General features: G+C 50.8%; 2 protein-coding genes across 2 annotated transcripts in view; both read right to left on the bottom strand.

Moving 5' to 3' along the window:
• Nucleotides 1-9,347: 9,347 nt before the first annotated feature.
• ECM1 (extracellular matrix protein 1) lies at nt 9,348-15,217 on the bottom strand. The gene is made up of 10 exons (XM_050750329.1): nt 14,628-15,217; nt 13,322-13,372; nt 13,141-13,242; nt 12,904-12,984; nt 12,724-12,804; nt 11,707-12,029; nt 11,073-11,447; nt 10,335-10,555; nt 10,093-10,180; nt 9,348-9,666 (listed from the first exon to the last, which is right to left on the bottom strand). The coding sequence occupies exons 1-10, from the start codon at nt 14,695-14,697 to the stop codon at nt 9,436-9,438; spliced, it is 1,623 nt and encodes a 540-aa protein (XP_050606286.1). The 5' UTR covers nt 14,698-15,217; the 3' UTR covers nt 9,348-9,435.
• Nucleotides 15,218-15,297: 80 nt separating this feature from the next.
• Nucleotides 15,298-26,816, bottom strand: part of TARS2 (threonyl-tRNA synthetase 2, mitochondrial) — a 50,299-nt gene continuing 38,780 nt past the window's right edge. The window contains exons 10-19 of the mRNA XM_050749983.1: nt 26,623-26,721; nt 25,783-26,000; nt 24,581-24,743; nt 24,215-24,352; nt 23,951-24,028; nt 18,739-18,839; nt 18,443-18,544; nt 18,196-18,268; nt 17,150-17,264; nt 15,298-15,962 (exon numbers count right to left, since the gene is read on the bottom strand). Coding sequence (XP_050605940.1) covers nt 15,814-15,962; nt 17,150-17,264; nt 18,196-18,268; nt 18,443-18,544; nt 18,739-18,839; nt 23,951-24,028; nt 24,215-24,352; nt 24,581-24,743; nt 25,783-26,000; nt 26,623-26,721 — 1,236 coding nt within the window. The 3' untranslated portion in view covers nt 15,298-15,813. The remainder of the gene's footprint in view (nt 15,963-17,149; nt 17,265-18,195; nt 18,269-18,442; nt 18,545-18,738; nt 18,840-23,950; nt 24,029-24,214; nt 24,353-24,580; nt 24,744-25,782; nt 26,001-26,622; nt 26,722-26,816) is intronic.

Below are 26,816 nucleotides of genomic sequence, written 5' to 3'. Positions count from 1 at the left end.
GGGTAACAACAGTCTTTCTTTTTTTTTTTTTTTTTTTTTTTTTTTTTTTTTTTTTTGAGACGGAGTCTGGCTCTGTCGCCTGGGCTGGAGTGCAGTGGCCGGATCTCAGCTCACTGCAAGCTCCGCCCCCCGGGTTTACGCCATTCTCCTGCCTCAGCCTCCCGAGTAGCTGGGACTACAGGCGCCCGCCGCCTCGCCCGGCTAGTTTTTTGTATTTTTTAGTAGAGACGGGGTTTCACCGTGTTAGCCAGGATGGTCTCGAACTCCTGACCTAGTGATCCGCCCGTCTCGGCCTCCCAAAGTGCTGGGATTACAGGCTTGAGCCACCGCGCCCGGCCACAACAGTCTTTCAACACATGGTGCTGGAATAACTGAATCTCCAAATGGAATAATATGAATCATGACCCTCTACCTCCCAATAAATGTCAAAATCAACTCCAGGTGGTTACCAATCTTAAATGAGCAAATAAGACAATAACACTTTCAGAAGATAGGCAAGGGGCTTGAGCAGGCATCTCACAGAAGATATCCAAATGATCGGTTGACATATCACAAGGTGTTTAACCTCATTTATAAATACAGAAATGCAAGTTAAACCCATACTGAGGTACCATTGCACCACAAACTCACCAGAATGGCCAACCACATTGACAACCTCAAGAACTGGAGAGGGTGAGAACAACTGGAACTCTCATACACTGCCTGTGGGAAGAAAAATTAGTACAACCACTTTGGCATTCTCTAGTTAAGCCGAATAAACTCTGACCCAGCCATTCAACTCCTAGCTGTATACCTGACAGAAATTTATGCAATATCTACCATTTTTATAATGGCATATTTGAAATGGCTTAAAACTGGAAACAATCCACATATCTATCAACAGTAGAATGGATAAATTGTGGCATATTTCTGAAATAGAATTCCACATGAAAATGAGGCCAGGCACGGTGGCTCATGCCTGTAATCCCAGCACTTTGGGAGGCTGAGGCAGGCAGATCACCTGAGGTTGGGAGTTTGAGACCAGCCTGACCAACATGGAGAAACCCTGTCTCTACTAAAAATAACAAAATTAGCCAGGCATAGGGGTGGGTGCCTGTAATCCCAGCTACACGCGAGGCTGAAGCAGGAGAATCCCGGGAGATGGAGGTTGTGGTAAGCTGAGATTGCGCTGAGCCAAGATTGTGCCACTGCACTCCAGCCTGGGCAACAAGAGTGAAACCCCGTCTCAAAAAAAAAAAAAAAAAAAAAGGAAAAAGAAAAAGAAAAGAAAATGAAGCCGGGCACGGTGGCTCATGCCTGTAATCCCAGCACTTTGGGAGGCCGAGGCGGGTGGATCACCTGAGGTCGGGAGTTCGAGACCACCCCGACTAACATGGAGAAACTCTGTGTCTACTAAAAATTCAAAATTAGCCGGGTGTGGTGGCGCATGTCTGTAATCCCAGCTACTCGGGAGGCTGAGGCAGGAGAATTGCTTGAACCCAGGAGGCAGAGGTTGCGATGAGCTGAGATCGCGCCATTGCACTCCAGCCTGGGCAACAAGAGCAAAACTCCGTCTCAAAAAAAAAAAAAAAAAAAAAAAAAAAAATGAATGAACTACAGGTATATAAAATAACATGAATGCATACTTAAAAAGTCAGACACACACACACAAAATATTGTAATTATTCTGATTCCATTCTTATAAAGTTCAAAAATTGGCAAAATGAAATAATTGTGCATTATTCACAATAGTCAAAAGATGAAAACAACCCAAATGTCCATCAACAGATGAATGGATAAGCAAAATGTGGCACAATGTGTGTATACACATACAATGGAATATTATTCAGCCATAAAAGGGAATGAAGTTCTGATACATGCTGTAACATGGATGAGCCTTGAAAACATTATGCTAAGTGAAATCAGCCAGATGCAAAATGACAAATATTATAGGCAATTTATATGAGGTACCCAGAATAGGCAAATTCATAAAGACACTCTATCAGGAGTTACCAGGGGCTAAAGGGAGGGGGAATGCCAGTTATTGCTTAATGGTTACAGAGCTTCTGTTTGGGGTGATGGAAAAGTTTTGGAATAGATAGTGGTGATAGTTGTACAATACTGTGAATATGATTAATGCCACTGAGTTTTACACTTAAAAATGGTTAAGGGCCGGGCGCGGTGGCTCAAGCCTGTAATCCCAGCACTTTGGGAGGCCAAGACGGGCGGATCACGAGGTCAGGAGATCGAGACCATCCTGGCTAACACGGTGAAACCCCGTCTCTATTAAGAAATACAAAAAACTAGCCGGGCGAGGCGGCGGGCGCCTGTAGTCCCAGCTACTCGGGAGGCTGAGCCAGGAGAATGGCGTGAACCCGGGAGGCGGAGCTTGCAGTGAGCTGAGATCCGGCCACTGCACTCCAGCCTGGGCGACAGAGCCAAACTCCGTCTCAAAAAAAAAAAAAAAAAAAAAAAAAAAAGGTTAAAATCGGCTGGGCACGGTGGCTCATGCCTGTAATCCCAGCACTTTGGGAGGCCAACGCGGGCGGATCATGAGGTCAGGAGATCGAGACCATCCTGGCTAACACTGTGAAACCCCGTCTCTACTAAAAATGCAAAAAATTAGCCGGGCATGGTGGTGGGCGCCTGTAGTCCCAGCTACTCGGGAGGCTGAGGCAGGAGAATGGCGTGAACCCAGGAGGCGGAGCTTACAGTGAGTTGAGATCGCGCCACTGCACTCCAGCCTGGGCGACAGAGCAAGACTCCGTCTCAAAGAAAAAAGAAAAAAAAAAAAAGGTTAAAATGGCAAATTTTGTCATACATTTATTTATTTATTTATTTATTTATTTATTTTTGAGACGGAGTTTCGCTTTTGTTGCCCAGGCTGGAGCGCAATGGTGTGATACTGGCTCACCACAACCTCTGCCTCCCGGGTTCAAGCAATTCTCCTGCCTCAGCCTCCTGAATAGCTGGGATTACAGTCATGCGATACCACATCCGGCTAATTTTGTATTTTTAGTAGAGACGGGGGTTTCTCCATGTTGGTCAGGCTGGTCTCGAACTCCCGACCTCAGATGACCTGCCCGCCTTGGCCTTCCAAAGTGCTGGGATAACAGGCGTGAGCCACTGTGCCGACCTATTTTGTTATTATTATTATTTTTTGAGACGGTGTTTCCCTCTTGTCGCCCAGGCTGGAGTGCAGTGGCATGATCTTAGCTCACTGCAACCTCTGCCTCCTGGGTTCAGGTGATTCTCCTGCCTCAACCTCCCGAATAGCTGGGACTACAGATGCACGCCACCATGCCCAGCTAATTTTGTATTTTTGGTAGAGACGTGGTTTCACCATGTTGGCCAGGCTGGTCTCGAACTCCTGACCTCAGGTGATCCACCCGCCTCGGCCTCCCAAAGTGCCAGGATTATAGGCGTGGGTCACAGCACCTGGGCTAGGGATTTTCAAAGGTTATGTTAACTATGTAACTTTGGCCTTATGTACTGACTTGTAACCTAACTTTTTTTTTTTTTTTTTTTTTTTTTTTTTTTTTTGAGACGGAGTCTCGCTGTGTCGTCCAGGCTGGAGTGCAGTGGCCGGATCTCAGCTCATTGCAAGCTCCGCCTCCCGAGTTTTTACACCATTCTCCTGCCTCAGCCTCCCGAGTCGCTGGGACTACAGGCGCGCACCACCTCGCCCTGCTAGTTTTTTTTTGTATTTTTTAGTAGAGACGGGGTTTCACCGTGTTAGCCAGGATGGTCTCGAACTCCTGACGTCGTGATCCACCCGTCTCGGCCTCCCAAAGTGCTGGGATTACAGGCTTGAGCCACCGCGCCCGGCCTGTAACCTAACTTTAGTGTAAGGTGTAACTCCATTGCTGATGGATTTGAGAGCTACTTAAGAGACCTGGTGACTGATTGGACTACAAGGGAAAAGGAGAGAAATTAAAGAATGATATTCCCAGGCCTAACAACTCTGATATTTTCTGGCCTAAGCAACTGACTATACAGTTGTTCTATTTATTGAGATAGGGCCCATGGGAAGAATAGGTGGAGGGTAAAGAGGATGCGCCTACTACTTTTTTTTATCATTAAAAATTTCAAAAACACAGAAAAACTGACAGATTGTACAGTAAACACCCATATACCTACCACCTAACTTATTGCTATATTTTCTTCTTCACATCTTTCCATATACCTAGAAGAATTCATTTTTGAACAAGCTGAATTTGTGAAATCTAGGAGACATCCAAGTGTCCTGTGTAATAGGCCGCTAGTGTAGAGGGCAGAAATACATTAAGAGCAGGCTACAAGTGCTGCCTCCTTTTCTTCACCTCCCATTCACACTCAGCTCTCCAGATTTTGACTTTTGACACCTTCCTTTTAAAGATGCTACCACTGAGGACACCGACTACTGAGAAGTCCAAAATCGAACTCATGTCTTCCCTCTGTGAAACCTGCTCCTCTTCCCCCTGTATGTCCTGCTGCCTTAGTCAGTATGAGCTGTGAAGTACCACAGACAGGGTGGGCTAAACAGCAGAAACGTATTTGTCACAGTTCTGGAGGCTAGAAGTCCTAGATCATGTGCCAGCATGGTCAGGTTCAGGTGAGGGCCCTCTACCAGGCTGCAGCCTGCCAGCTTCTTGTATCTCACATGGCAGAGGGGGCTAGAGAGTTCTCTGAGGTCCCTTTTATAAGACCACTAATCCCATTTATGAGGGCTCCATCCTCATGACCTAATTACCTCCCAAAGTCCCCACCTCCTAATACCATCACATTAGGGGTTAGGATTTCAACAAATGCATTTGGGGGTACACAAACATTCAGTCTGTAACACCTTAGTTACCAGAGCCTCAAACTTGGCAGTCACCCTAGACACCAGCAAACAGGTTCTCTCAACCCTGACACCAGCAAACAGGTTCTCTCAACCCTGTCTCCTAAAGAGCTTTTAAAAAATGTCCCCTTCCTCACTATGCTCTCAACCTTTTTTTTTTTTTTTTTTTTGAGACGGAGTCGGGCTGTGTCACGCAGGCTGGAGTGCAATGGCACAATCTCGGCTCACTGCAACCTTTGCCTCCTGGGTTCAAGCAATTCTCCTGCCTCAGCCTCCCAAGTAGCTGGGATTATAGGCATGTGCCACCACGCCTCGCTAATTTTGTATTTTCAGTAGGGACAGCTTTCACCATGTTGGTCAGGCTGGTCTCGAACTCCTGACCTCGGGTGATCCACGGGCCTTGACCTCCCAAAGTGCTGGGATTACAGGTGTGAGCCTCGTGCCTGGCTAGGTATATTTAAATATACCACACTTCCTGTGTTATTTCCTCTTCCTGGAAGATCTCCCTGAAGGCCAGTCTAGGAGGCTGTCTCAGAATTCTGAGAATATTTCTATCATTAGATGGTCAAGTCTCCACAGTCACTAAAGTCCTTGAAGGTGGTGTTGTAGTCTTCGTTGTAGCCAGAGTACTTTTAGCACTCTGCCTAACACATAAAGGACTGTTTACTTTAGCTGAATTGTGCACACATTCAATGCTTTGTATCTCCTTCCCTTCCAACAAAACCCTACTCAAGTTTGAATTCTGTGAAGCTTTCCCCGGCCTCTCCAATAGGAGCTCTGACTCCTTACTTTACTCACCACCCCTGAATTGAGCAAGTTATATTTTAATAGTGTATACAACGAATTGCAGTGAATGTTAACACGTTCACCTTTTATTGCTAACAGCAATGCTACCCGTGCTTCCGGGCTCTATCCAAACTCATTGCTTCCAGTTAATAGCTGGCTGGTCCCTAGGGAGAATTCTTTAACTCCCTGCACTTGATGCTCAATTCAGTACCTCCTCCTCTTTCAGCATTGTAGCTTACAAGTGCTCTCGGGGTTCCCTTCGTCTCCTCCCGGATAGACTAAACTGCTAGGGTTTGGGACCGCGGTCCTCCTCGCCTGACTCCCCCCTCTCTTTGCAGCATTTGGCGCTGTACTTTGCAAACGCAGCTCTAAAGCATCTCCGGGAAGCTCCTGCACAGATCAAGGACCCCTCCCCCCACCCTTTTTTTTTTTTTGAGACAGTGTCCTCTCTCGCCCAGGCTGGAGTGCGGTGGCGCGATCTCGACTCACTGCAACCTCCGCCTCCCGGGTTCAAGCGATTCTCTGCCTCAGCCTCCCGAGTAGCTGGGACTACAGGCGCCTGCCACCACGCCCGGCTAATTTTTTGTATTTTTAGTGGAGACGGGGTTTCCCCATCTTGGCCAGGCTGGTCTTGAACTCCTGACCTCGTGATCCACCCGCCTCGGCCTCCCAAAGTGCTGGGATTACAGGCATGAGCCACCACGCCCGGCCCAAAGCCCTTTAAAGACATGTCTCCGCTGGCGGATTCGCCCGCCAGGTGACAAAGCTTCGCGGGCCAGGACTCCGCCCGCTCCCCGTGGGTTGGGGCGACCCAGGCCAGGAAGTACACGTGGGGCCGGGGTGTAGGCGAAGAGCTGGGACGGCCTTTTTCACCCTGCCTCCCCGGTTCCTCTGTGCTGGAGGCCGCAGGAGCTGCGCGGGACGCCCGCACATGCGCAGCGTCACTCTCGAGCTCCAGACTCCAGCGCTGCGGGCAGGAGACCTCGGCGGCACAAGGCTCGGGAGACTGGGCTGCCGGCTCAGGGGCGGGGCACAGCGCTGCCCTCGCCCGCTCACTGGCCAGTGTGCTGACGGACAGGTGGGGCGGACAGCCGGCGAAAGATCTAAGGAGCCGCTGGGCTGGAAACAGCTACTTGGCTAAAAATACCTAAGTAAATAAATGAAAGTCTGTGGAGGAGGAGAGGAAGGAGAGGTGGGCGTGGGTTTGGGAGCAACTGACACTCCGCTTGCCCCTGGCTAGCGCAGGATGGTGGTTCTTTTTTTTTTTTTTGAGACGGAGTCTCGCTCTGTCGCCCAGGCTCACTGCAAGCTCCACCTCCCAGGTTCCCGCCATTCTCCTGCCTCAGCCTCCCGAGTAGCTGGGACTACAGGCGCCTGCCACCACGCCCGGCTAATTTTTTGTATTTTTAGTAGAGACGGGGGGTTTTCACCGTGTTAGCCAGGATGATCTCGATCTCCTGACCTCGTGATCCGCCCGCCTCGGCCTCCCGAAGTGCTGGGATTACAGGCGTGAGCCACTGCGCCCAGCCAGGATGGTGGTTCTTGGTTCACTCTCTCCCGTCTCCGCCGGAACTGGGGCCGGAGAAGTCCGCTTTCTGGAAGGTTGTCCTGGAGGTGGAGTCACAGAGGACTCATCCCCCTGGGACTCTTCATTCCGATTCTTTCAGATCCAGCCTTGAGGCCCCAGGTTCCTGGGAGCAGTTTTGTAGGGTTTGAGACTCCTAGTCATCGTCGCCCCTGGGTCCAGCTCAGGATGGGGACTACAGTTCCTTCCCTCTGGCACTGGGATGACACTCTCTGAACTGGCCTCCCACCGTCCCGCCTGGCTGGCTGTCGACTAAACTTTTTTTTTTTGCTTTTGAGACTGGATCTCGCAGGTTGAAGTGCAGTACCGAGACCATAGCTCATTGGAACTCCTAACCTCAAGCGATGCTCCCTCCTCAGCCTCCCTAGTAGCCGAAGGTGGCTGGGATTACAGGCGCACGCCACCTCCCCAGCTCTCCGACTAGACATTCTTTTTTTTTTTTTTTTGAGACAGAGTCTTGCTCTGTCGGCCAGGCTGAGTGCAGTGGTGCGATATTGGCTTACTGCAACCTCCACCTCCCAGGTTCAAGTGATTCTTGTGCTTCAGCCTCCGGAGTAGTTTGGATTACAGGCGGGCACCACCACGCCTGGGTAATTTAGTAGAGATGGGGTTTCACCATGTTGGTCAGGCTGATCTCGAACTCCTAACCTCAAGTGATCCGCGCGCCTCGGCCTTCCAAAGTGCTGGGATTACAGCCTGAGCCACTGCACCCGGCCTAGACATTTTAAAAAGGCAAATCGGACACATCCTCTGCTTGAAAATGCCAGTGCCCCCTAGGCCAGGGTGCCAAGATCCACTTAAAACCCAGTGGGTGAGGCATTATTGATGAGCTCCTGCTTATCATTCCAGCCATATCTGAGAGGAAAGCCAACAAAGAGGCCCTTTCAGCCTTGATGCTTGTGCACACTCTGCCCGCTCACACCCTCTACTCTACTGGAGAAGCTCTGACCTCGATGCCCCTTCTGTGAACCTGTGCTGCCCCCAGCCCCACTCCCACCTCGGGACATTCCTGTCATGCTCAGAGCACACTGGGGGCCCTGTACCACAACACTTGTGACACCTGCTAGGCTCAGGGAGAGTGAACAACCTCAGGGCAGGGACTGTGTGTGTTCTGGATGTGTATCCCCAAGTCTTGTGGAGTGTGCATAGACAGGGGTTCAATAAATGGATATCGGCCAGGCACAGTGGCTCATACCTATAATCCCCACACTTTGGGAGCCTGGCCAACATGGCGAAAACCCGTCTCTACTAAAAATACAAAAATTAGCTGGGTGTGCTGTTGCACACCTGTAACCCCAGCTACTCGGGAGGCTGAGGCAGGAGAATCACTTGAACCCAGGAGGTGGAGTTTGCAAGTTGCAGTGAGCCAAGATTGTGCCACTGCACTTCAGCCTGGGCGACAGAGCGAGACTGCGTCTCAAGAAAAGAAACAAAAAGGGCCGGGCGCGGTGGCTCAAGCCTGTAATCCCAGCACTTTGGGAGGCCGAGACGGGCGGATCGCGAGGTCAGGAGATCGAGACCATCCTGGCTAACACGGTGAAACCCCGTCTCTACTAAAAATACAAGAAAATTAGCTGGGCGAGGTGGCGGGCGCCTGTAGTCCCAGCTACTCGGGAGGCTGAGGCAGGAGAATGGCGTGAACCCGAGGAGGCGGAGCTTGCAGTGAGCCGAGATCGCGCCACTGCACTCCAGCCTGGGGCACAGAGCAAGACTCCGTCTCAAAAAAAAGAAAAAAAAAAAAAAAGAAACAAAAAGGATATTGAATGAAGGAAGGCATGGATTTTAAGGATCAAAAGTGAAGCTTTATAAATGTTAGGCTGGGCTGTGGCATTTTGGGGGCTCACCAAGGCCAAGAACCGTATCTTCTTTGAGTCCTGATAGCTAGCTAACAAGATGGTGCTCCTTTCAAAATGTGTGAATAAATTCAAGATGGCAAAGTGATGTCAAGCTGTTTAGTTATGGTCCCATCACACAGCCTGTGGAACATCTGCTCAGTGAAGGGGACAGGGCAGTGGGCCTCAGGGGCCAGGCACTGAAGGAAATACAGGCAGGCTTAGGAGGGTGTGTTTGTGTGTGTGGTGTGTCTGAAAATGCCAGTGCCCTCCTGGGCTAGGACACCAAGATTCACTTAAAACACTGCGGGCGAGGCATTAGACAGACAACGAGGATACCAAATCCAAGAGGTGTTTACTGTAATGAGTGTTCAAAGGGGTGGGGTAGGGTGGGGTTCCCCCCATTTGACCCTCCAGGGCTCTGGGGTGACTCATTCTTCCTTGGGCTCAGAGGTGGAGCTGATATTTGTTCCTCCAATTGAGCCCTGCTCCCCCTGGCCCTTGGTGTTCTCAGTGTCTCCAGCCACTAGAGCCACATTCCTCAGATAATTGATGTTGAAGCAGTTGACCTGTTCATCCCCAGGACTCAGGTAACAGCAGAGGGCAGGGTCTTGCCAGAATTTACGTCGGGGACCACACAGATCATTGATGAAGGTTAATTTCTGATGAAGGAGAAAAGTAAAACAGATGATGGGGTGGGGAGGTGGTCCAAGGACAGATGTAGATACCTGGGTGCCCAAAGTCCCCCTTTCATCAGCTTCTACTGCTCTCTCCCTGGCTCCCCTCCTGGGGCCCAGAGAGAGTACAAGCCTGCCTTGCACAGCTGGATTCCTTGTGACTGACAGATGTGTACATCTGGAAATGCCAGAAGTTTGAGGCCCAGAGAAGGCATAAATAGGAACTTAGAGATGGGGAGCAGGCCAGGTCAGAGTGAAGACTTTTCTGGAACCAAGAAAAAAACACCTCCCCCACTAGTCATTATAACTGCGGGCTGGTTTGAGGTACTAAAGAGAAGGGGTGGCCTGCAGTTCTAGCTCTTTCCCTTCCCTCCCCTGCATTCCTCTGGAGACTAGACTCCACACACTCACCTCCTCCTCTGCACAGCAGGCCTGTTCTGGAAATGGCAGGTCACAGCAGCGGGCGGTCATGTTGTGAATCAGCCCAGGAATATGTTTACTATGTTGGTGTGAAAGGGGCAGGGGTTAGGGTCTTTGGGCATCTTCTGGCATCAGATGGGGTTGGGATATCATGATTTTGCTTTTCCCAAAGGTGTCCCCAAGGGAAGTTTTCGGGAAAGGAAGAGAGTGGGGAAGGACTAGGCAAGACTTACTGCTTGGTGAGAACTCTTTGGTTTCCACAGAGGTGGCCCATGAGGTTGGGGGTGACTCGGCTGATGTCGATGGCCAAGATGTCCCGGTCATAGTTGGGGTACGGAGCCCGACGGGCAAAGCACTCATCCCGAATAGGGCTGGGAGGGTGGCGGCAACATGAGTGGTGGTGGGTCTTCACGGTATACTCCCGGTCACAGTATTTGTCAAGGGTATCCTCCCACTGTGGGCCAGAGACAGGAAAGTCAGAAGCTGGACACTTGGCCCTTTCTCTCCTGACCATTGACTTCTCTTATTGCCCCTGGCAACTAGATGAGGGGCTCCCAGCCCCAGGGGCCCAAAGGAGATGGCAAAGAAGTAGAGGGTTAGGAGGCAACTGTTGATGTGTGGGCTTGGGAAGGTGGATGGGTGGAAGCCTGGATGAGGTTCCAAGCTGGCGCCAGGAGATGAGCTGGAACAGTGGTTGGAGAAGGTCAGGTGAGGCCAGAGCTGGACAGATGGATGGATGGTAGACAGGTGCATGTGTGGGTCATGAGTGGAGGAGGCCAGAAGTGTAGTACGAAGCTCGAGATGAACAGATTCAGGTGACGAACACAATGGATGGACGGACAGCCACAAGCAGATGAACGGGTGGACGCACTCACAGCAGGGTTACATGGATGGACGGACCGGCAGGATCAGAGGTCGAAGATGGGCAGGCAGGCAAACAGGCTCTCGGGGAGGCTGGGACGCCCACTTACGGCTTTCCATGTACAGGTGTGATTGTTCCCCTGGCGGCAGCAGCGCTGGAACTCCCTCTCCAGCCGGATCAGTGCCAGCAGCTCCCTTTGGAGGGGGTCAGTAGCTGGCAGATTGCGTGGCACAGAGCGGAAGCGCCTCAGGTGGCAGATGTTCTTGATATTGTCCAATGTGGGCGCCCCAGGGGGGAAAGGCAGCTCAAGACCCGAGGAAATATCAGGCTGATGGCTGGGGCAGGCCCGGAGCTGGTAGTGTGGCTGGGGAGCTTCCTCCTGGAAGCAGGAGAACCGAGCCTCCCGCTGCTGCGTGCAGCACCAGTGGGGTCGGGTCTTGACCGAGAACTCGGCCTCACAGAATCGGCTCATTGCTTCCTCCCACTAGAGCAAGAGGGGAGGATCAGCTCACTTTCCACATTCCTGCCTTGCTCCCAGGTTCCAGGAAAGGATCCTGGGCAGGCAGATAAAAAAGAAACAGTGGTTGTCCTCTGCTCCCCTGGCACACTGGGGAGGCCCAGGGTAGGGCCAGTGAATGGGACCTGAGGTTCCTCCAGACCCAGGCCTAGTGCTCTAACCCTTAAAACACACATACTGTCTGGGAGTTCAAGGACACCCCCCGGCATCAAGAACCCAACCTTACCACAAGTTTGGCACACTCTAGGCGGTTTGTGTGGCTGCGGCAGTGGCAGCAGCGGGAATATCCAATCTCCAGGAAATTGAGGGTCTCACCCTGGCGAGTGAGGTGGGAGTAGCCGGACTGTGGTAAGTTCCAGGGACCATATACCACATGCTGACGGTCAGGAAGGCAGATTTGGTTCAGATTTTCTGGAGAAGGCCGCCCAGGTGGGAAGCCATCCAGCCGGTGGCCCCAGCCCCCTTGGGACCGGCCCTGTTGGCAGTGCTGGGCTGCATTCCAGGACTCAGGTTCTGAATGGCTCTGGTCCCCAAACGGAGCTGGCGTTCCTGGAATGGGGAAAACAGTGGGAAGCGGGGACATGTGGAGGAACCCACAAAGGCTGGATGAGCTGAGAGGATTAAAAGAATCCAGGATGGAGGAGAAAGTGTTGGGAGGATGTAAGGGAAATGAGAAAGAACAATTTGTGGCTCTTCCTTTTAAAATAACTGAAAGGAAAAGAGAAGCAAGGTGTGAAAGGTGTCAGCTCACAGCCTGCCCCCACCTCCTCCTGCTTCTCAGGGCTCGGGCTTCCTGCTCCTCTCCCCAGGGTCCTGAGCACTAAGTTAGGGGGATGGACAGTCCAAAGCTGTCACTCACCCTCTCTCGGCATGGATCGTATGATTATCTCCTCCTGATATGGAAGAGGTGGGTCTACTGGCGTGGAAGGAGTAAGCAAAAGCCATGTTGGGATGGCCATTTCTAGCAGAGAAAGCCTGGCTAGTTTACATACACAAAGAAGAACTCAGCAGAGAAGCAAGTGAAAATAGATGCTTTTTTTGCGTATTTAATCACATAAGTTTCTAAAACAGGTATATCCTCAGTTTTACAGATGAAGAAACAAAGGCTTGGAGAAGTATGTAACTTACCCAAGGTTATATAACTGGTGAGTGGCAGAGCCCACCATCTTGTCTGCCCCCAAGCCCATGCTCTTGGGGAAGGCCATGGGGTAAAGGTGGGTAAAGAAGAGAGGGGGCTGCTTACCTTCTTTCTGTTCACTGGGCTGCTGGAGAGAGGGCAGCTCTTTTTGGAGGGGGACAGCTTCCTGAGATAGAGGGGGACCCACTGCAAGATAGGGGTGAGGGCACCAAGGAGCAGGGATCAGCCTGGTGCCAACAGGATCGATAGTGGGACAGAGGTGAGAGAGGGTGGGCAAGTGCTCACCTTCCTTTTCAGCAGGCAGTTGGGCAGGCAGCAGCTCTTCCTGTTGGATAGGGGTGGCCTCCTGAGAGGGAGGAGGCTGCACTATAGAAGGGGGAATGTGTGAGCAGCCCATCCTTTCTCCTAGCCAGGGCTGGGAGAGGGGGCGAGGGCCTCTTCCCTCCTTTCCATCTGAAAAGTGGCACGTAGGGCAGATTAGAAACCTGGAGGATCACTGAGGAGGGCATGGGGTGACCTTACCTTGACTCTGTCCCTCAAAGGGAGGGCCATGCTGAGAGCTGTCAGGGTGATCCATGAGGAGGCTTCGGGATAGGGGTGGGGAGGGGGGAGCTGCATAGCCAACTAGAGGCAAGAGGGGAGACATCAGAGCCTACGATGCCTCCTGGAGTCCCAACCCCATGCTGCTCCCCCAAACTCTTACCTTCTTGAAAGTGCTCTGGCCTCAGCTGCCTCTGCCCTGTAGCCTTGAAGCCTGGAAGGAAGAAGGGCAAGTCAGGGGCCGCTGGGAGGGCCTTCCCTGGACTTCAGCAAGGGATGGGGAGGCTGTGGAGATCAAGAGTGTAGGAGAGACAAGCAAGACACGAGATGCCCCTCTGTATTCACCTGCCCTGTGTCCCTTAATCCTCTCCCAGCCCCAACACACCTAGACATAACCAGCTGGGTTCTGAGAAAGCCTGTGGCGTTCTGATAGCTCCACCTCTACTGGCTCAGAGGCTGGGCCTAAAGGGAGTATGGCATATGGGATTGGGGAGGGAGGCCCTCATTTCCTCTGCCAGCGTCTTTCCCTCAGGGCTGTGGGTTGTCCTCCCCAGTCTCTGCTGGGATGAGTCTCTAGCTTTCAGAGGAAAAAGTCTAGATCTTGAGCTGGTTGGAGCCTACCCTATCCACCTCCTCCACCCACCCTCCTACTCCAGGCCCTTGAAACATCTTTAGGCCTTTGGCTAAGGAGGCTTCCTGAAGGTTGAGTACTTCCCCTTCAGCCCGTCTCAGCTCCTCCTTAGTTTAGGTCTCAATTTAGGGCCTGGGGGACTGGGACAGGCACAGGGAAGGGAGTCACTTGTAGGTGATCTGCAGACACAAAAGACCAGGAGCTGGGAAGAATGATGACATGAGGCTTCACAGAGAAGCAGACAGATCTGCTGACATCCTCAGCAACTTCCCGCAGGAGTGCCCTGGCTGGTTTTTTTTCCTTTTCTTTTCCTTTTTTTCTTAGTTTCCACCCATAGCATTGAGGGGTTCCTGTTTTGTTCAGGCATGAAAGCAGATAAAGAATGTGTCTGTGCTGGATGGAGGGTGGCTCTGTGGATGGACACCCCTCAACTCCTCTAATCAGACAGGGAGCCCGTCAAGGCTTGCTGGGTCAGCAATCCGGTTTTGAGCAGCCTGGGGGCCCCTTTTCCCTCCCTTGCCTGTCCCACCAGCCCCCTCCCTACATCCTCCTCAGCAGGAGACTCTCACTCTGTGAACCCACCCCCACTCAGTTGTCCCTTTGACTGGGATTCTGTGTTTCTTGGCAGCAGTTTCTAGGAGCCCCTCTCCTTCTGTGCCCCTGCTCTCTGCCTCCTTGGCTAAAGGCTGCAGTGGCCCGGGCCCACTTTGGGCCTGCTCAGAAAAGGCAAGTCAAATGGAGAATCACTTTGCTAGTGATGAGCCATCTGGGATGCCTGGACCCAAACCCCTGCCATGCAAGCCCAGACCCCCTCCCAAGTGCTGACCCTCCAACTCACCTCCCTCAGAGGCAGCAGAAGCAATGGCCAAATAGGCCAAGACCAAGGCTGCTCTGACTGTAGTCCCCATCCTGGGGCGACTGACCACCGGACACCCAGGGGTGGGTCCTCTCAGGCAAGTCTGGATGTGAAGGGCCAGCTGCTGGAGCTTGTCTGGTGGCTGTTACTGTTGTGAGCTTCAGGACCGGCTCTTCTTTTATAATTGTCTGGTGTGATCTCCCGCCCTCCTCAGCTTCCTGCCATGACTCAGTCCCAGCTGCTCCTCCTCGGGAAGCCACTCCTCCAAAAGTCACCCTGAAGCCTCATCAGAGAACTGAGAAGAATGGGACTGACCAGAGGAGAACATTCTTATGACCCTCAAGAGAAACTGATTCAGAGAATCAAAGAGCAAGAGGTGTTTGAGCCCCTAGTTTGTGCCTCAGTTTCTCCATCTACATGCTACCTTCTGTGGAGAGGGGATCTGCCAAATCATGAACTGGGGCTGGGGAAACAGGGCACAAAGGAATTTACAGGGGGGAGCAGGACACCTATCCAAGGGATCTCCCCTACCAGTGTGAGGTCTGGACTGTCCCTTTTCAATTTCCCTAACTCTCTGGGACAAAAAAGAGGGAGACAAAGTGGAACATCCTTTTATCCCACCTCTCCAGAGTCAGAGATGAAGACATATGACCAGCAGCTTCCAGTATTTATTTATTTGTTTATTTATTTAGAAACGGAGTCTCGCTCTGTCGCCCAGGCTGGAGTGCAGTGGCGCGATCTCAGCTCACTGCAACCTCCACCTCCCGGGTTCAAGCAATTCTCCTGCCTCAGCCTCCTGAGTAGCTGGGACTACAGGCGTGTGCCGCCACGCCCGGCTAATTTTTTGTATTTTTAGTAGAGACACGGTTTCACTGTGTTAGCCAGGGTGGTCTTGATCTCCAGACCTCATGATCCATCCGCCTTGGCCTCCCAAAGTGCTGGGATTACAGGCACGAGCCACTGCGCCTGGCCCAGTGTATTTTTTTTTTAGTTTCGTTCTCCTCACATCCAAACAGCTACAGCTTCCCTCCCTTTGTGGGGTCGCCAAACCAAGTCTCTTTTCAGGAGAGCAGACACGTGCCTCCACGCAGTTCTGAGGTTCTGGGGTCTCCCATGTGAGGGAGGCTGATGGCTCTCGCAGGTTTTTGCCTCATCTATGTACAAAGGCTCAGAAAATTTCTTCGGCATTTGGGACCCTCATATTCTGTAGCTCCACCAGTCGCTGCACAGCTTCAGGCAAATCCCACTCCCCAAGGCGACGATTATCTCGAGTCCGAATGTTCACTGTTCTCTTACTTTGCTCTTTCTGGCCAACCACTGCAGGTAGAGGAAGTTTGGGAAGCTCAGGGCAAATTCATCCACATGGGATAGTTTCTTTTGCTCTGCAGAAACTTGAGAGACCTAAATCTTTAGGAAGGGTGGGAGCAGAGCCCAGATATGGTTCACAGAAAGGAAGTATTCAGCTGTGCCTGCTAAATACTAAATGACCAGTCTTGCTCACCCTGAGGAGACAAGGAAATGCTTCAGTCCCCATGGGCCTTATCGCTTCTGGTCAGGAGCTCCAGGGTCAGAGACATTAGAGTCAAGCAGAGAAAGACAAACACTGAGAACCCCACAGAGAGAAACTGTGTGTGTGTGTGTGTGTGTGAAACTGTGTGTGTGTGTGTGTGTGAAACTGTGTGTGTGTGTGTGTGTGTGAAACTGTGTGTGTGTGTGTGTGTGTGTGTGTGTATCTGAAGGGGGTATTAGAGGAAGGGGAAGGTGGCAGGAGTGGTGTGGCCTTCACGCTGTCCAACCTCCCCGCAACCACTTCTGACCCTTAGAACAGTTTCCTCTCATCAGTCCCACTCTGGCTCTTGGTGTCTGTTAGGGCTGGATTCACAGAGTGAGGCGCCTCTGCTGAGGAGGATGTATGCAGGGGCTGACTGGGCGGTAAGGGAGGGAGAGGGGCCATGTGCAGGTCCATGGGATTGTGGCACAGCTTGCTGTGGGTGCTTGTGGGGCAAGTGGGGTGTGCAAAACTCAAGAATCAGGTAATCTGGCTGAGGAGTTTCTGCTCCTTGCCTTTGAGATAGAGCTCTGAACCCTGGAAAATGAAAAAGGGAGCATGGCAGTGCCAGAATTTTCTCCTTAAGGCCCTTCTCCTCATCCCTTAGGGCTGATTCCATCTAGGTCTAGAATAAACAAGGGTAATTAACATCATATTAACCCTCCTGTCCCTTTCTCTCTGATGCTCCCTTGGTTAATTAACCTAACAGACACCAACAGCTAGAGTGGAGTTAAAAAGAGGAAAACTATTTTTAAGGTCAGAAGTGGTTATGGGGAGGGCAGGGCAATGTGAAGGAACACAGGGCCCAAATGAGTCAGATGTCCTGAATCCTGGCTCCTACCTGCTCAGGTAATGAGCCCCAATTAACCCAAATATGCATTACCAGACTTGGTAAACTTAACAGCAAGAATGCAGACAGCAGGTGGGAGAACATCGGCTCTGAGGTTCAGCTTACCAAACTGAAAATTGTAGTGGGCAAGCTGGGCCCGGCGGATTCTCCGGCTGAGGGTCAGTCCAGAGTCTGCATCCAGGTCACTGACCAGTCCTGCAGCCCGCAGGCTCTGCTGTGCCTGCATCAGAGGTTTGGTGACAGGAAGTTAATTTACTGAAAAGTTGAGGAGCTAGAACAGTCTGATGCTCTTTTCCCTCAATTCTCCCATCTGTTCCTCCTTTCCCTGCCTCGGGGCTCTCCACTTCTCACCAGCAACCTCTCCTCATTTCACCTCCACATTGAGGCCTCCTCCCCATTCATCCCCAGCCCCACAACCTTTCCGTCTGCCTCCTACTGGAGATGGCCCCCCAATTATTCCCTGGGCTTTGCCTCCTAGCCACTGCTCTACCCAACCAGCTGTTCAACTCTAGTACCATCCATATCCTCAATTCTCTCTAGAAAGGAAAAACTGTGTACTCAATCCCACTTTTGTGCCAAGTGCCCTTTTGGCGGCTTTCAACATTTGTTAATTTGTTTAATTTTCTTTTTTTTTTTTTTTTTTTTTTTTGAGACGGAGTCTTGCTCTGTCACCCAGGCTGGAGTGCAGTGGCCGGATCTCAGCTCACTGCAAGCTCCTCCTCTCGGGTTCACGCCATTCTCCTGCCTCAGCCTCCCGAGTAGCTGGGACTACAGGCACCCGCCACTTCGCCCGGCTAGTTTTTTGTATTTTTAGTAGAGACAGGGTTTCACCTATGTTAACCAGGATGGTCTCGATCTCCTGACCTCGCGATCCGCCCGTCTCGGCCTCCCAAAGTGCTGGGATTACAGGCTTGAGCCACCGCGCCCGGCCTAATTTGTTTAATTTTCATACATCTCTACAAGGTAGGGATTAATCACATTTTTTAGATACAGGATTTCCAGCATCTAGGACAGCAGCCACTCGAGCCTAGTCTTGTGGCTCCAAGGGCTGTGCTCCTTCCTCCACCACCCGTGCGGCCTCTTCCTGCCCACTGCAGGGCACCAGACTCTACTGGACCTGCTTCTGCCCCTCCCTTGCCTCAACTCCTTACCTCCCTGGCATACTCCTCTTGCTCAGTCCCCACAGGGATAACCACCACCTGGAACGGGGACAGCCACAGTGGCCTGGTAGGGAAAGAACAGATGATGGCAAATTAGTCACTCTGGCTCTTGCCAGTAGTGTGGTTATACAGAGCAGACTTGAGAAGGAAAAAGGCTGGCATATGAAGGGTGACAGGATCTGGAGCATGAACTATCTGGTTTGGGGCCAGAACAGAAATCCAGGGTCAGAGGTCTCACCATTTCCCCCCGCAGCTTTCTGCCAGCACTCCCAACAGTCTTTCCACAGAACCGAGCACTGCTCGGTGAATGAGGACTGGACGCTCCAGGGCACCCGCCTGCCTTGAAAGGAAAAAGGGGAGTAGATGGAATGGTGGAAGTATCACAAATTGTGTACCCAAGATCACCTTCCAGTTTTTAAGAAATATTCAGCTCTGGCAGGAGAGGGTGTAGAGGATTTGGTTTTTAGGGCCAAAGGCAGAAGGACCTATTCCATGCACTGTCAAGGGAAAAGAGGATAGGGCAAGGCTTTATACCCCTTATACTGGAGGTCAAATCTCAGGGGCAGTTGGAAGTCAAGCTGAATTGTTCCACACTGATGTGGCCGGCCCAGGGCATCGTGGAGGTGCACATCAATCTACAGGAAACAGATGGGAAGGCATGAAATAAGCCAGAAGCATTATCCAGAACCACTATCCTCCATTACCTGTGCCATCCCACCCTTTAACCTACCCTCATCCCGGGCTACTGCCCTCATCATGACACCCAGCTCTATCATACGCTACCCCTCCACTTCACTCTACTCATCTCACTCTGGCAGTAGTTCTCAGCAGCTCTCTCCACTTAATAATGATGTTATAATATTACCAGACGTCCACACCCTGGCCTCTCAATTCCTTGAGATGAGCTCAGAGATCTTCACCAGCACCCATTTATGGCTACACCCTTTATTTTGTCCTCTCCCTCAATGGCTGTACCTCTGAAACAGTCCATCAGACACCCTACTCTGATTACTGTCTCTTGGTCAGCTAGCTCTGACAATTATTCCTTTTTTTTTTTGAGACAGAGTCTCGCTCTGTCACCCTGGCAGGAGTGCAGTAGCACAATTTCAGCTCACTGCAGCCTCCACCTCCTGGTTTCAAGCAATTCTCCTGCCTCAGCCTCCTGAGTAGCTGGGACTACAGGTACATGCCACCACGCCCAGCTAACATATATATATATATATGTGTGTGTGTGTGTGTGTATTTTTTTTTTTCAGTAGAGATGGGATTTCACCAGGCTGGTCTCAAACTCCTGATCTCAAGTGATCTGCCCACTTTGGCCTCCCAAAGTGCTGGGATTACAGGTGTAAGCCACCATATCCGGCCATGACAACTATTCCTTTTTTTTTTTTTTTTTTGAGACGGAGTCTCGCTCTGTCGCCCAGGCTGGAGTGCAGTGGCGCGATCTCGGCTCACTGCAAGCTCCGCCTCCCGGGTTCACGCCATTCTCCTGCCTCAGCCTCCCGAGTAGCTGGGACTACAGGCGCCCACAACCGCGCCCGGCTAATTTTTTGTATTTTTAGTAGAGACGGGGTTTCACCGTGGTCTCGATCTCCTGACCTTGTGATCCGCCCGCCTCGGCCTCCCAAAGTGCTGGGATTACAGGCGTGAGCCACCGCGCCCGGCCGACAACTATTCCTATTAATGGCACTTCAACTCACAGGTTCTTTAACTCCTCTTTTTCTCTCCCATCCTCAGGCCCCTTCCACCTTTGTTTCTTTCCCCATGAAGCTGTACCATTTTCCCTAGTTCCCTTGTACCATTCGTTGTTCTTCTGCACCTTAGCCTCCTACATATTTGGCCCTGCAACAGAACTGCTCAGTGCTGCCCAATATGTCACAAACCACACAGATGCAAATGCAGAGATTGATGCCACCATGGAAGTCAGTATTTCGAGATTCAGCTGGTCCCTGGCTGCTGCCAGCAATCCTTTGGGTTGCCCTAATAAGCTCTATGCTCTGTTCTCCTCAGGGGTTTTCTAGCTTTTTGCTCTCTCTTTTTATAGCAGTATCTTAACCAGCAACTTATTAGACTGATTCAACATAATACACACTTTATGCACTTTATGACTGTTATCTCTGTAACCTTAAGCACAATGTTTAACCTCTCTCAATTTTTTCCTTAGTAATAAAGATATTTTATTTGCCTACTATTATTGCTGAAATAAATCAGAAGACACATTTTCATTACTGTTAATATTTTAATTTACTAACTACTTACTGAAGCAGCTAAATAAATACCATATACTGGAATAGACACTTGGGACATAAAAATGAGTAATACACATGTTACCTGAATAAAAGACCCCAGCACAGTAAACAGCAACTTTGAGTACTCAAAAGATTTTAGCCAGGCAAGGCACATGGCTCACTCCTGTAATCCTAGCACTTTGGGAGGCCGAGGTAGGCGGACCACCTGAGGTCAGGAGTTCGAGACCAGCCTGGCCAACACGGTGAAACCCCGTCTACTAAAAATAGGAATACAAAAATTAGCTGGTATGGTAGTGGGTGCCTGTAATCCCAGCTACTGGGGAGGCTGAGGCAGGAGAAATGCTTGAACCCAGGAGGCAGAGGTTGCGGTGAGCCAAGATTGTGCCACTCCACTCCAGCCTGGGCGACAGAGTGAAACTCCGCCTCAAAAAAAAAAAAATTAGCTGGGTGTGGTGGGGCACACCTGTAGTCCCAGCTACTCGGGAGGCTGAGGCAAAAGAATCGCTTTAACCTGGGAGGTGGAGGTTGCAGTAAGCCAAGATCCGCTACTACACTCCAGTCTGGCAACAGAGCAAGAGTCTGTCTCAAAAAAACCAAAAAAGGCCAGGCAAGGTGGCTCACGCCTGTAATAATCCCACCACTTTGGGAAGCCAAGGTGGGTGGATCATCTGAGGTTGGGAGTTCAAGACCAGCCTGGCCAACATGGTGAAACCCCACCTTTACTAAAAATACAAAAATTAGCTGGGCATGGTGGTACATGCCTATAATCTCAGCTACTCAGGAGGCTGAGGCAGGAGAATCGCTTGAAGCCGGGAGGCGGATATTGCAGTAAGCTGAGATTGTGCCACTGCACTCCAGCCTGGGTGACAGCAAAACTAGGTCTCAAAAAAATATATAAAAATAAATAAAACAAAACAAAAAAAAGATTTTAGCTATATAACAGTTTTTGAGTAATTTCCTTTCTCTCTGTATCTTTTCATTTACTTATTTTATTGAGACAGGGTTTTGTTCTGTTATCCAAGCTGGAGTGCAGTGGCTTGATCATAGCTCATGCAGCCTCAAAATCCTGGGCTCAAGTGATCCTCCCACCTAAGCCTCCTGAGTAGCTGGGACCACAGGTGCCCACCATCACACCAAGCTAATTTTAAAATTTGTTTTAAATTTTTTGTAGAGACAGCCGGGCCTGGTGGCTCACGCCTGTAATCCCAGCACTTTGGGAGGCTGAGGCGGGCAGATCACGAGGTCAGGAGATCGAGACCATCCTGGCTAACACGGTGAAACACCGTCTCTACTAAAAAAAAAAAAATACAAAAACATTAGCTGGGCATGGTGGTGGGCGCCTGTAGTCCCACCTACTCAGGAGGCTGAGGCAGGAGAACGGCATGAACCTGGGAGGTGGAGCTTGCAGTGAGCCGCCAAGATTGAGCCACTACACTCCAGCCTGGGCGACAGAGCAAGACTCTGTCTCAAAAAGAAAAAATTTTTTTTTTTGTAGAGACGAGGTCTTACTCTGTCGCCCAGGCTGGTCTCAAACTACTGGATTCAAGTGATCCTCTCAGCTCAGCCTCCCAAACTGCTGGGATTACAAGAGGGGGCCACCACGCCCAGCCTTTTCTTCATATCTTCAGCCCCCTCACTGACAACTCTCCTCTTCTCCACTCTCATTTCAGCAAATGATCCTGCCTCAGGAACAATTCAGATAATTGATACCATGGGATGGGAAAAGCCTCAACTTCCTGTCACCATGCCTATAAACTTCCTTGCATCTACCTTCAGTCTTTCCTTCCACCTTGGATATAATGGCAATGGTGATCCCTTCTATGAAGGTTTCTCAATCCCACCTTAAACCTCTCCAGGAACTTCCCTTTACTACAACTTCTTTTATAAATTCAACCTCTCCCTCCAAATAGACTTCCTCTCATCATAGCATTTATTTTATTTTTCATTTTGTTATTATTTTTTTGAGATGGAGTCTCACTCTGTCGCCCAGGCTGGAGTGCAATGGTGCGATCTCGGCTCACTGCAACCTCCACCTGCTGGGTTTACATGTGCCTGTCACCACACTGGGCTAATTTTTGTATTTTCAGTAGAGACAGGGTTTCACCATGTTGGTCAGGCTGGTCTCAAACCCCTGACCTCAGGTGATCCACCTGCCTCAGCCTCCCAAAGTGCTGGGATTACAGGCATGAGCCACTGCACTCAGCCTGTTTTATTTTTATTTTTTGGGACGGAGTCTTGCTCTGTCACCTAGGCTACGGTACAATGGCGTGACCTTGGCTCACTGCTACCTCCGCCTCCCAGGTTCAGCGATTCTCCTGCCTCAGGCTACCGATGAGCTGGGACTACAGGTGTGTAACACCTCACCCAGCCAATTTTTATATTTTTAGTAGGGATGGGGTTTTGCCAAGTTGGCCAGGCTGGTCTCGAACTCCTGACCTCAAGTGATCCACCCACCTCAGCCTCCCAAAGTGCTGGGATTACAGGCATGAGCCACCACACAGGCCTCATTTATTCACCTTCTAACCCCACCCTCAGGCCCTACTTTACTGAAAATGGTCCTTTAAAATCCATCACCCTTTTTACTAAATCCGGTGGACACTTTTCAGTCCATTTTTCCCTTGACTTCTTTTTTTTTGAGACAGGGTCTCACTCTGTCACCCAGGCTGGAGTACAGTGGGGCGCGATCTCAGCTCACTGCAGCCTCTACCTCCTGGGCTCAGGTGATCCTCCCATCTCAGCCTGCTGGGTAGCTGGGACCACAGGCACAAGCCACTGCACCCGCTAATTTTTTTTTTTTGGTAGACACAGGGTCTCCCTATGTTGCCCAGACTGGTCTGCCGTGTGTTTTTATCCCTATCCCCTCTGCCTACACTGTTCCCTCCTGAAACACATCTTTACTTGGCCAACACTCACCTTTCAGATTGGAAAGTGATTCCTGCAGGAAACTTTTTGTAACCTCCCGGAGTAACGCTAACCCCAGCTAACGTGCTCTCTTGCATGGATCTCGCAGCACTGACATGGCCTATTTAACTCCAATAGCCCTCACTAGATTGCAAATGCCAAGAAGGCAGAAAATATCTTGTTTTTCTTTATATCCTACATAACTTAAAAAAAAATCTCTTTGTGGCTGGGTGCGGTGGCTCATGCCTGTAATCCCAGCACTTTGGGAGGCTGAGGCGGGTGGATTGCCTGAGGTCAGGAGATCGAGACCAGTCTGGCCAACATGGTGAAACCCTGTCTCCATTAAAAATACAAAAAAATTAGCCAGGTGTGGTGGTGTGCACCTGTAATCCCAGCTACTCGGGAGGCTGAGGGAGGGGAATTGCTTGAACCAGGGAGCTGGAGGTTGCAGTGAGCTGAGATCACGCCACTGCATTCTAGCCTGGGTGACAGAGTGAGACTGTCTCAAAAAAAAAAATTATTTGTATCTATTAAATATTTACTAAAACAAAGCAAAAAATAAATAAATACAACAATAACCAGGGTCCCAAGCTTACCTTAGGTCCATAGAAGGCACCATCTCCAGAGTTGAGGTCCCAGGGTTCTCCAAATTCCTTCAGGGCCCGTTGAAGGACCTTTGAAGGAATGAGACAAGAGTGGAATAGAATACATCATCTTAGACTTCAAAAGCAACACATCTGGTCAATCCCCAACAAATGACCCACTCACCAGATGCCTCTGAGAACCTTGGTTGCTGTATTCTCCACTCCTTCCCACCAGAGAGTGGTTTATCTGCCTCTATTTCTGTACCTCCTACTCACCTGTTCGGCCTGGTCCCAAAGGCAAGGGTCCCCCAGGAAGCCAGATGGCCGGGTGGACAGTGCCAGGCGGAAGGAGAAGCCAAGAACGGCATAGACGGAACGGAGGAAATCAAGACAGCTTTGGATCTCTGCTTCCAGCTGGGGGCAGGAAATAAGGGTCAGTGAGCTGTGAGCCAGCTAGAGATCAGGGATGCTGGCAGTTTGAGGAAAACAAAGGGCAAAAACAGAGAGGAAGCAGAAGCAAGCTAGGGGTAGAATGTAGCTGAATTATAGTACATACAGGGGGCAAATAAAAATCAGGGGTTTGCAGGTTCATAGAGAGAAAGGTGGTTTAGAAAAGCTTTGGTGGAGACAGGGAAAGGCCACCTGATCTGTTGTACAGAAGATGTGAGCGTCATCCTGCTGGAAGCACCGCAGTCGGGTCAGTCCCCCCAGACCACCAGAGGCTTCAGCCCGGTGTAGGGCCCCAAAGTCGGCTAGTCGCAGGGGCAGTTCCCGCCAGGATCTGGGCCGGTGGGCGAACATCAGGCTGAGGTTGGGGTGCAGAGGGGTCAGGGCCATAGGGAGGACTAGCCCCCAAAGACTGCTCCTCCACCCAATCTGCTTGCCTACCTTCTCTGCACCATCTGCTATAGCCCTCTCCAACCTCACCACATCCTCCCACTGAGTCCTGTCAATCCCACTCATCACAGTCTGAGCCCTGCGGTTCAAAAGATTTCTCAGTAACACAATAACAGACATCATTTACTGTTTCCCTGTTCTGTGATGGTCACTGATGGAGGAGCCTTAGATAGCAACTTTAAGGAGACTGAGACCCAAAGAGGTAAAATGAGTTTCCCAAATTCACATGGTTAGCTAGAGGGAAGATTCTAGGCTCAAATCAGGTGTCCCAATACTCTTTCCAAGGTACTGTCTTTTTTTTTTTTTTGAGACGGAATCTCGCTCTGTTGCCTAGGCTGGAGTGCAGTGGCGCAATCTCGGCTCACTGCAAGCTCTGCCTCCCTGGCTCACGCCATTGTCCCGCCTCAGCCTCCCGAGTAGCTGGGATTACAGGCACCGGCTACCACGCCCGGCTAATTTTTTGTATTTTTAGTAGAGACGGGGTTTCACTGTGGTATCTATCTCCTGACCTCACGATCTGCCCACCTCAGCCTCCCAAAGTGCTGGGATTACAGATGTGAGCCACTATGCCGGGCCTCTTTTTTTTTTTTTTTTTTTTTTTTTGAGACGGAGTTTAGCTCTTATTGCCCAGGCTGGAGGGCAACGGCACGATCTCAGCTCACCGCAACCTCTGCCTCCCGGGTTCCAGCGATTCTCCTGCCACAGCCTACCAAGTAGCTGGGATTACAGGCATGTGCCACCACGCCCGGCTAATTTTGTGTTTTTAGTAGAGACAGGGTTTCTCCATGTTGATCAGGCTGGTCTCGAACTCCTGACCTCAGGTGATCTGCCCGCCTCAGCCTCCCAAAGTGTTGGGATTATAGGCATGAGCCACTGCACCCGGCCCCAAGGTGCTTTCTATTATTTAATATTTAGCAACTTGATTGTAACCCTAGCTCCCAGCTTACCAGTGTGCAGGGCAGTTCATGGGCTTGAGGGCGAGTATATCTGTGGTATGCCTGGTAGAATCATCACTCTGGGAGCTGGCAGGCCTGTCAGAGCCTGAGGGCTGCACAGCAAACATGTCTTCCTGATAATGCTCCCAGTGCCCTGACTGTTCCCAGAGTTTAGTAGAAAACAGTGTGGGAGTTTTCACCTCAGAGAAACCACGACGGGCATACTCAGCCTGGAGAGGTGGGTACAGAAATGGAAGGTCAGAGTAACTGGAAGGAAACCAGGTAGGGTGTCAGCTGTGTGATCTTCCTGGGCCCTCAGGCCATGCTGATTGCAACCACAACCTATTAAATACCATGTCCATCTCTATGCTCCCCAACTGCAGACCACACAATTGTAGTATTAAAGGTCACCAGCACTTTCAATATTTATGGTTATGATTCCAAACCACCCCCCTCTTTTTTTTTTCTCTCTTCAAGACAGAGTCTCACTGTATCACCCAGGCTGGAGTGCAGTGGCTCGATCTCAGTTCACTGCAACCTCCCCCTCCTGGGTTCAAGGGATTCTCCTGCCTCAGACTCCCCAGTAGCTGGGGGCTACAGGTGCTGCCATCACACCCAGCTAATTTTTTCTATTTGTTTTAGTAGAGACGGGGTTTTGCCATGCTGGCCAGGCTGGTCTCTAACTCCTGACCTCAGGTCATCTTCCCGGCTTGGCCTCCGAAAGTGCTAGGATTACAGGAGTGAGCCACTGTGCCCGGCCCCAACCCCCATCTTTTAACACAAACACCTTAGCTTCTTCTAGGCCCTCAGCCGCACCCTGGTCTTCTTTCCTCTAGACCTGGGTCCCCTTACCCTGATAAACGCCACTAGTGCATTATACACCCTTGTCCCTCGTGGCAGGAAGAAGCAGCTCCCAGGGCTCAGTTCATGGAAGAAGAAGAGCTCCTGTTCCTGGGGTCAGGAATAGCAATATTGGGTCACTTCAAGGGCAAGGAGGTGGCTTTGGAACTCAGAACAACTGACGGAGCTGCTCAGTCTATGTGACT

Source organism: Macaca thibetana, chromosome 1 (assembly GCF_024542745.1).
Source record: "Macaca thibetana thibetana isolate TM-01 chromosome 1, ASM2454274v1, whole genome shotgun sequence".
NCBI classification, from domain to species: domain Eukaryota; kingdom Metazoa; phylum Chordata; class Mammalia; order Primates; family Cercopithecidae; genus Macaca; species Macaca thibetana.
Note: the sequence above shows the minus strand (reverse complement) of the source record. Positions and strands in the feature narration are given on the sequence as shown.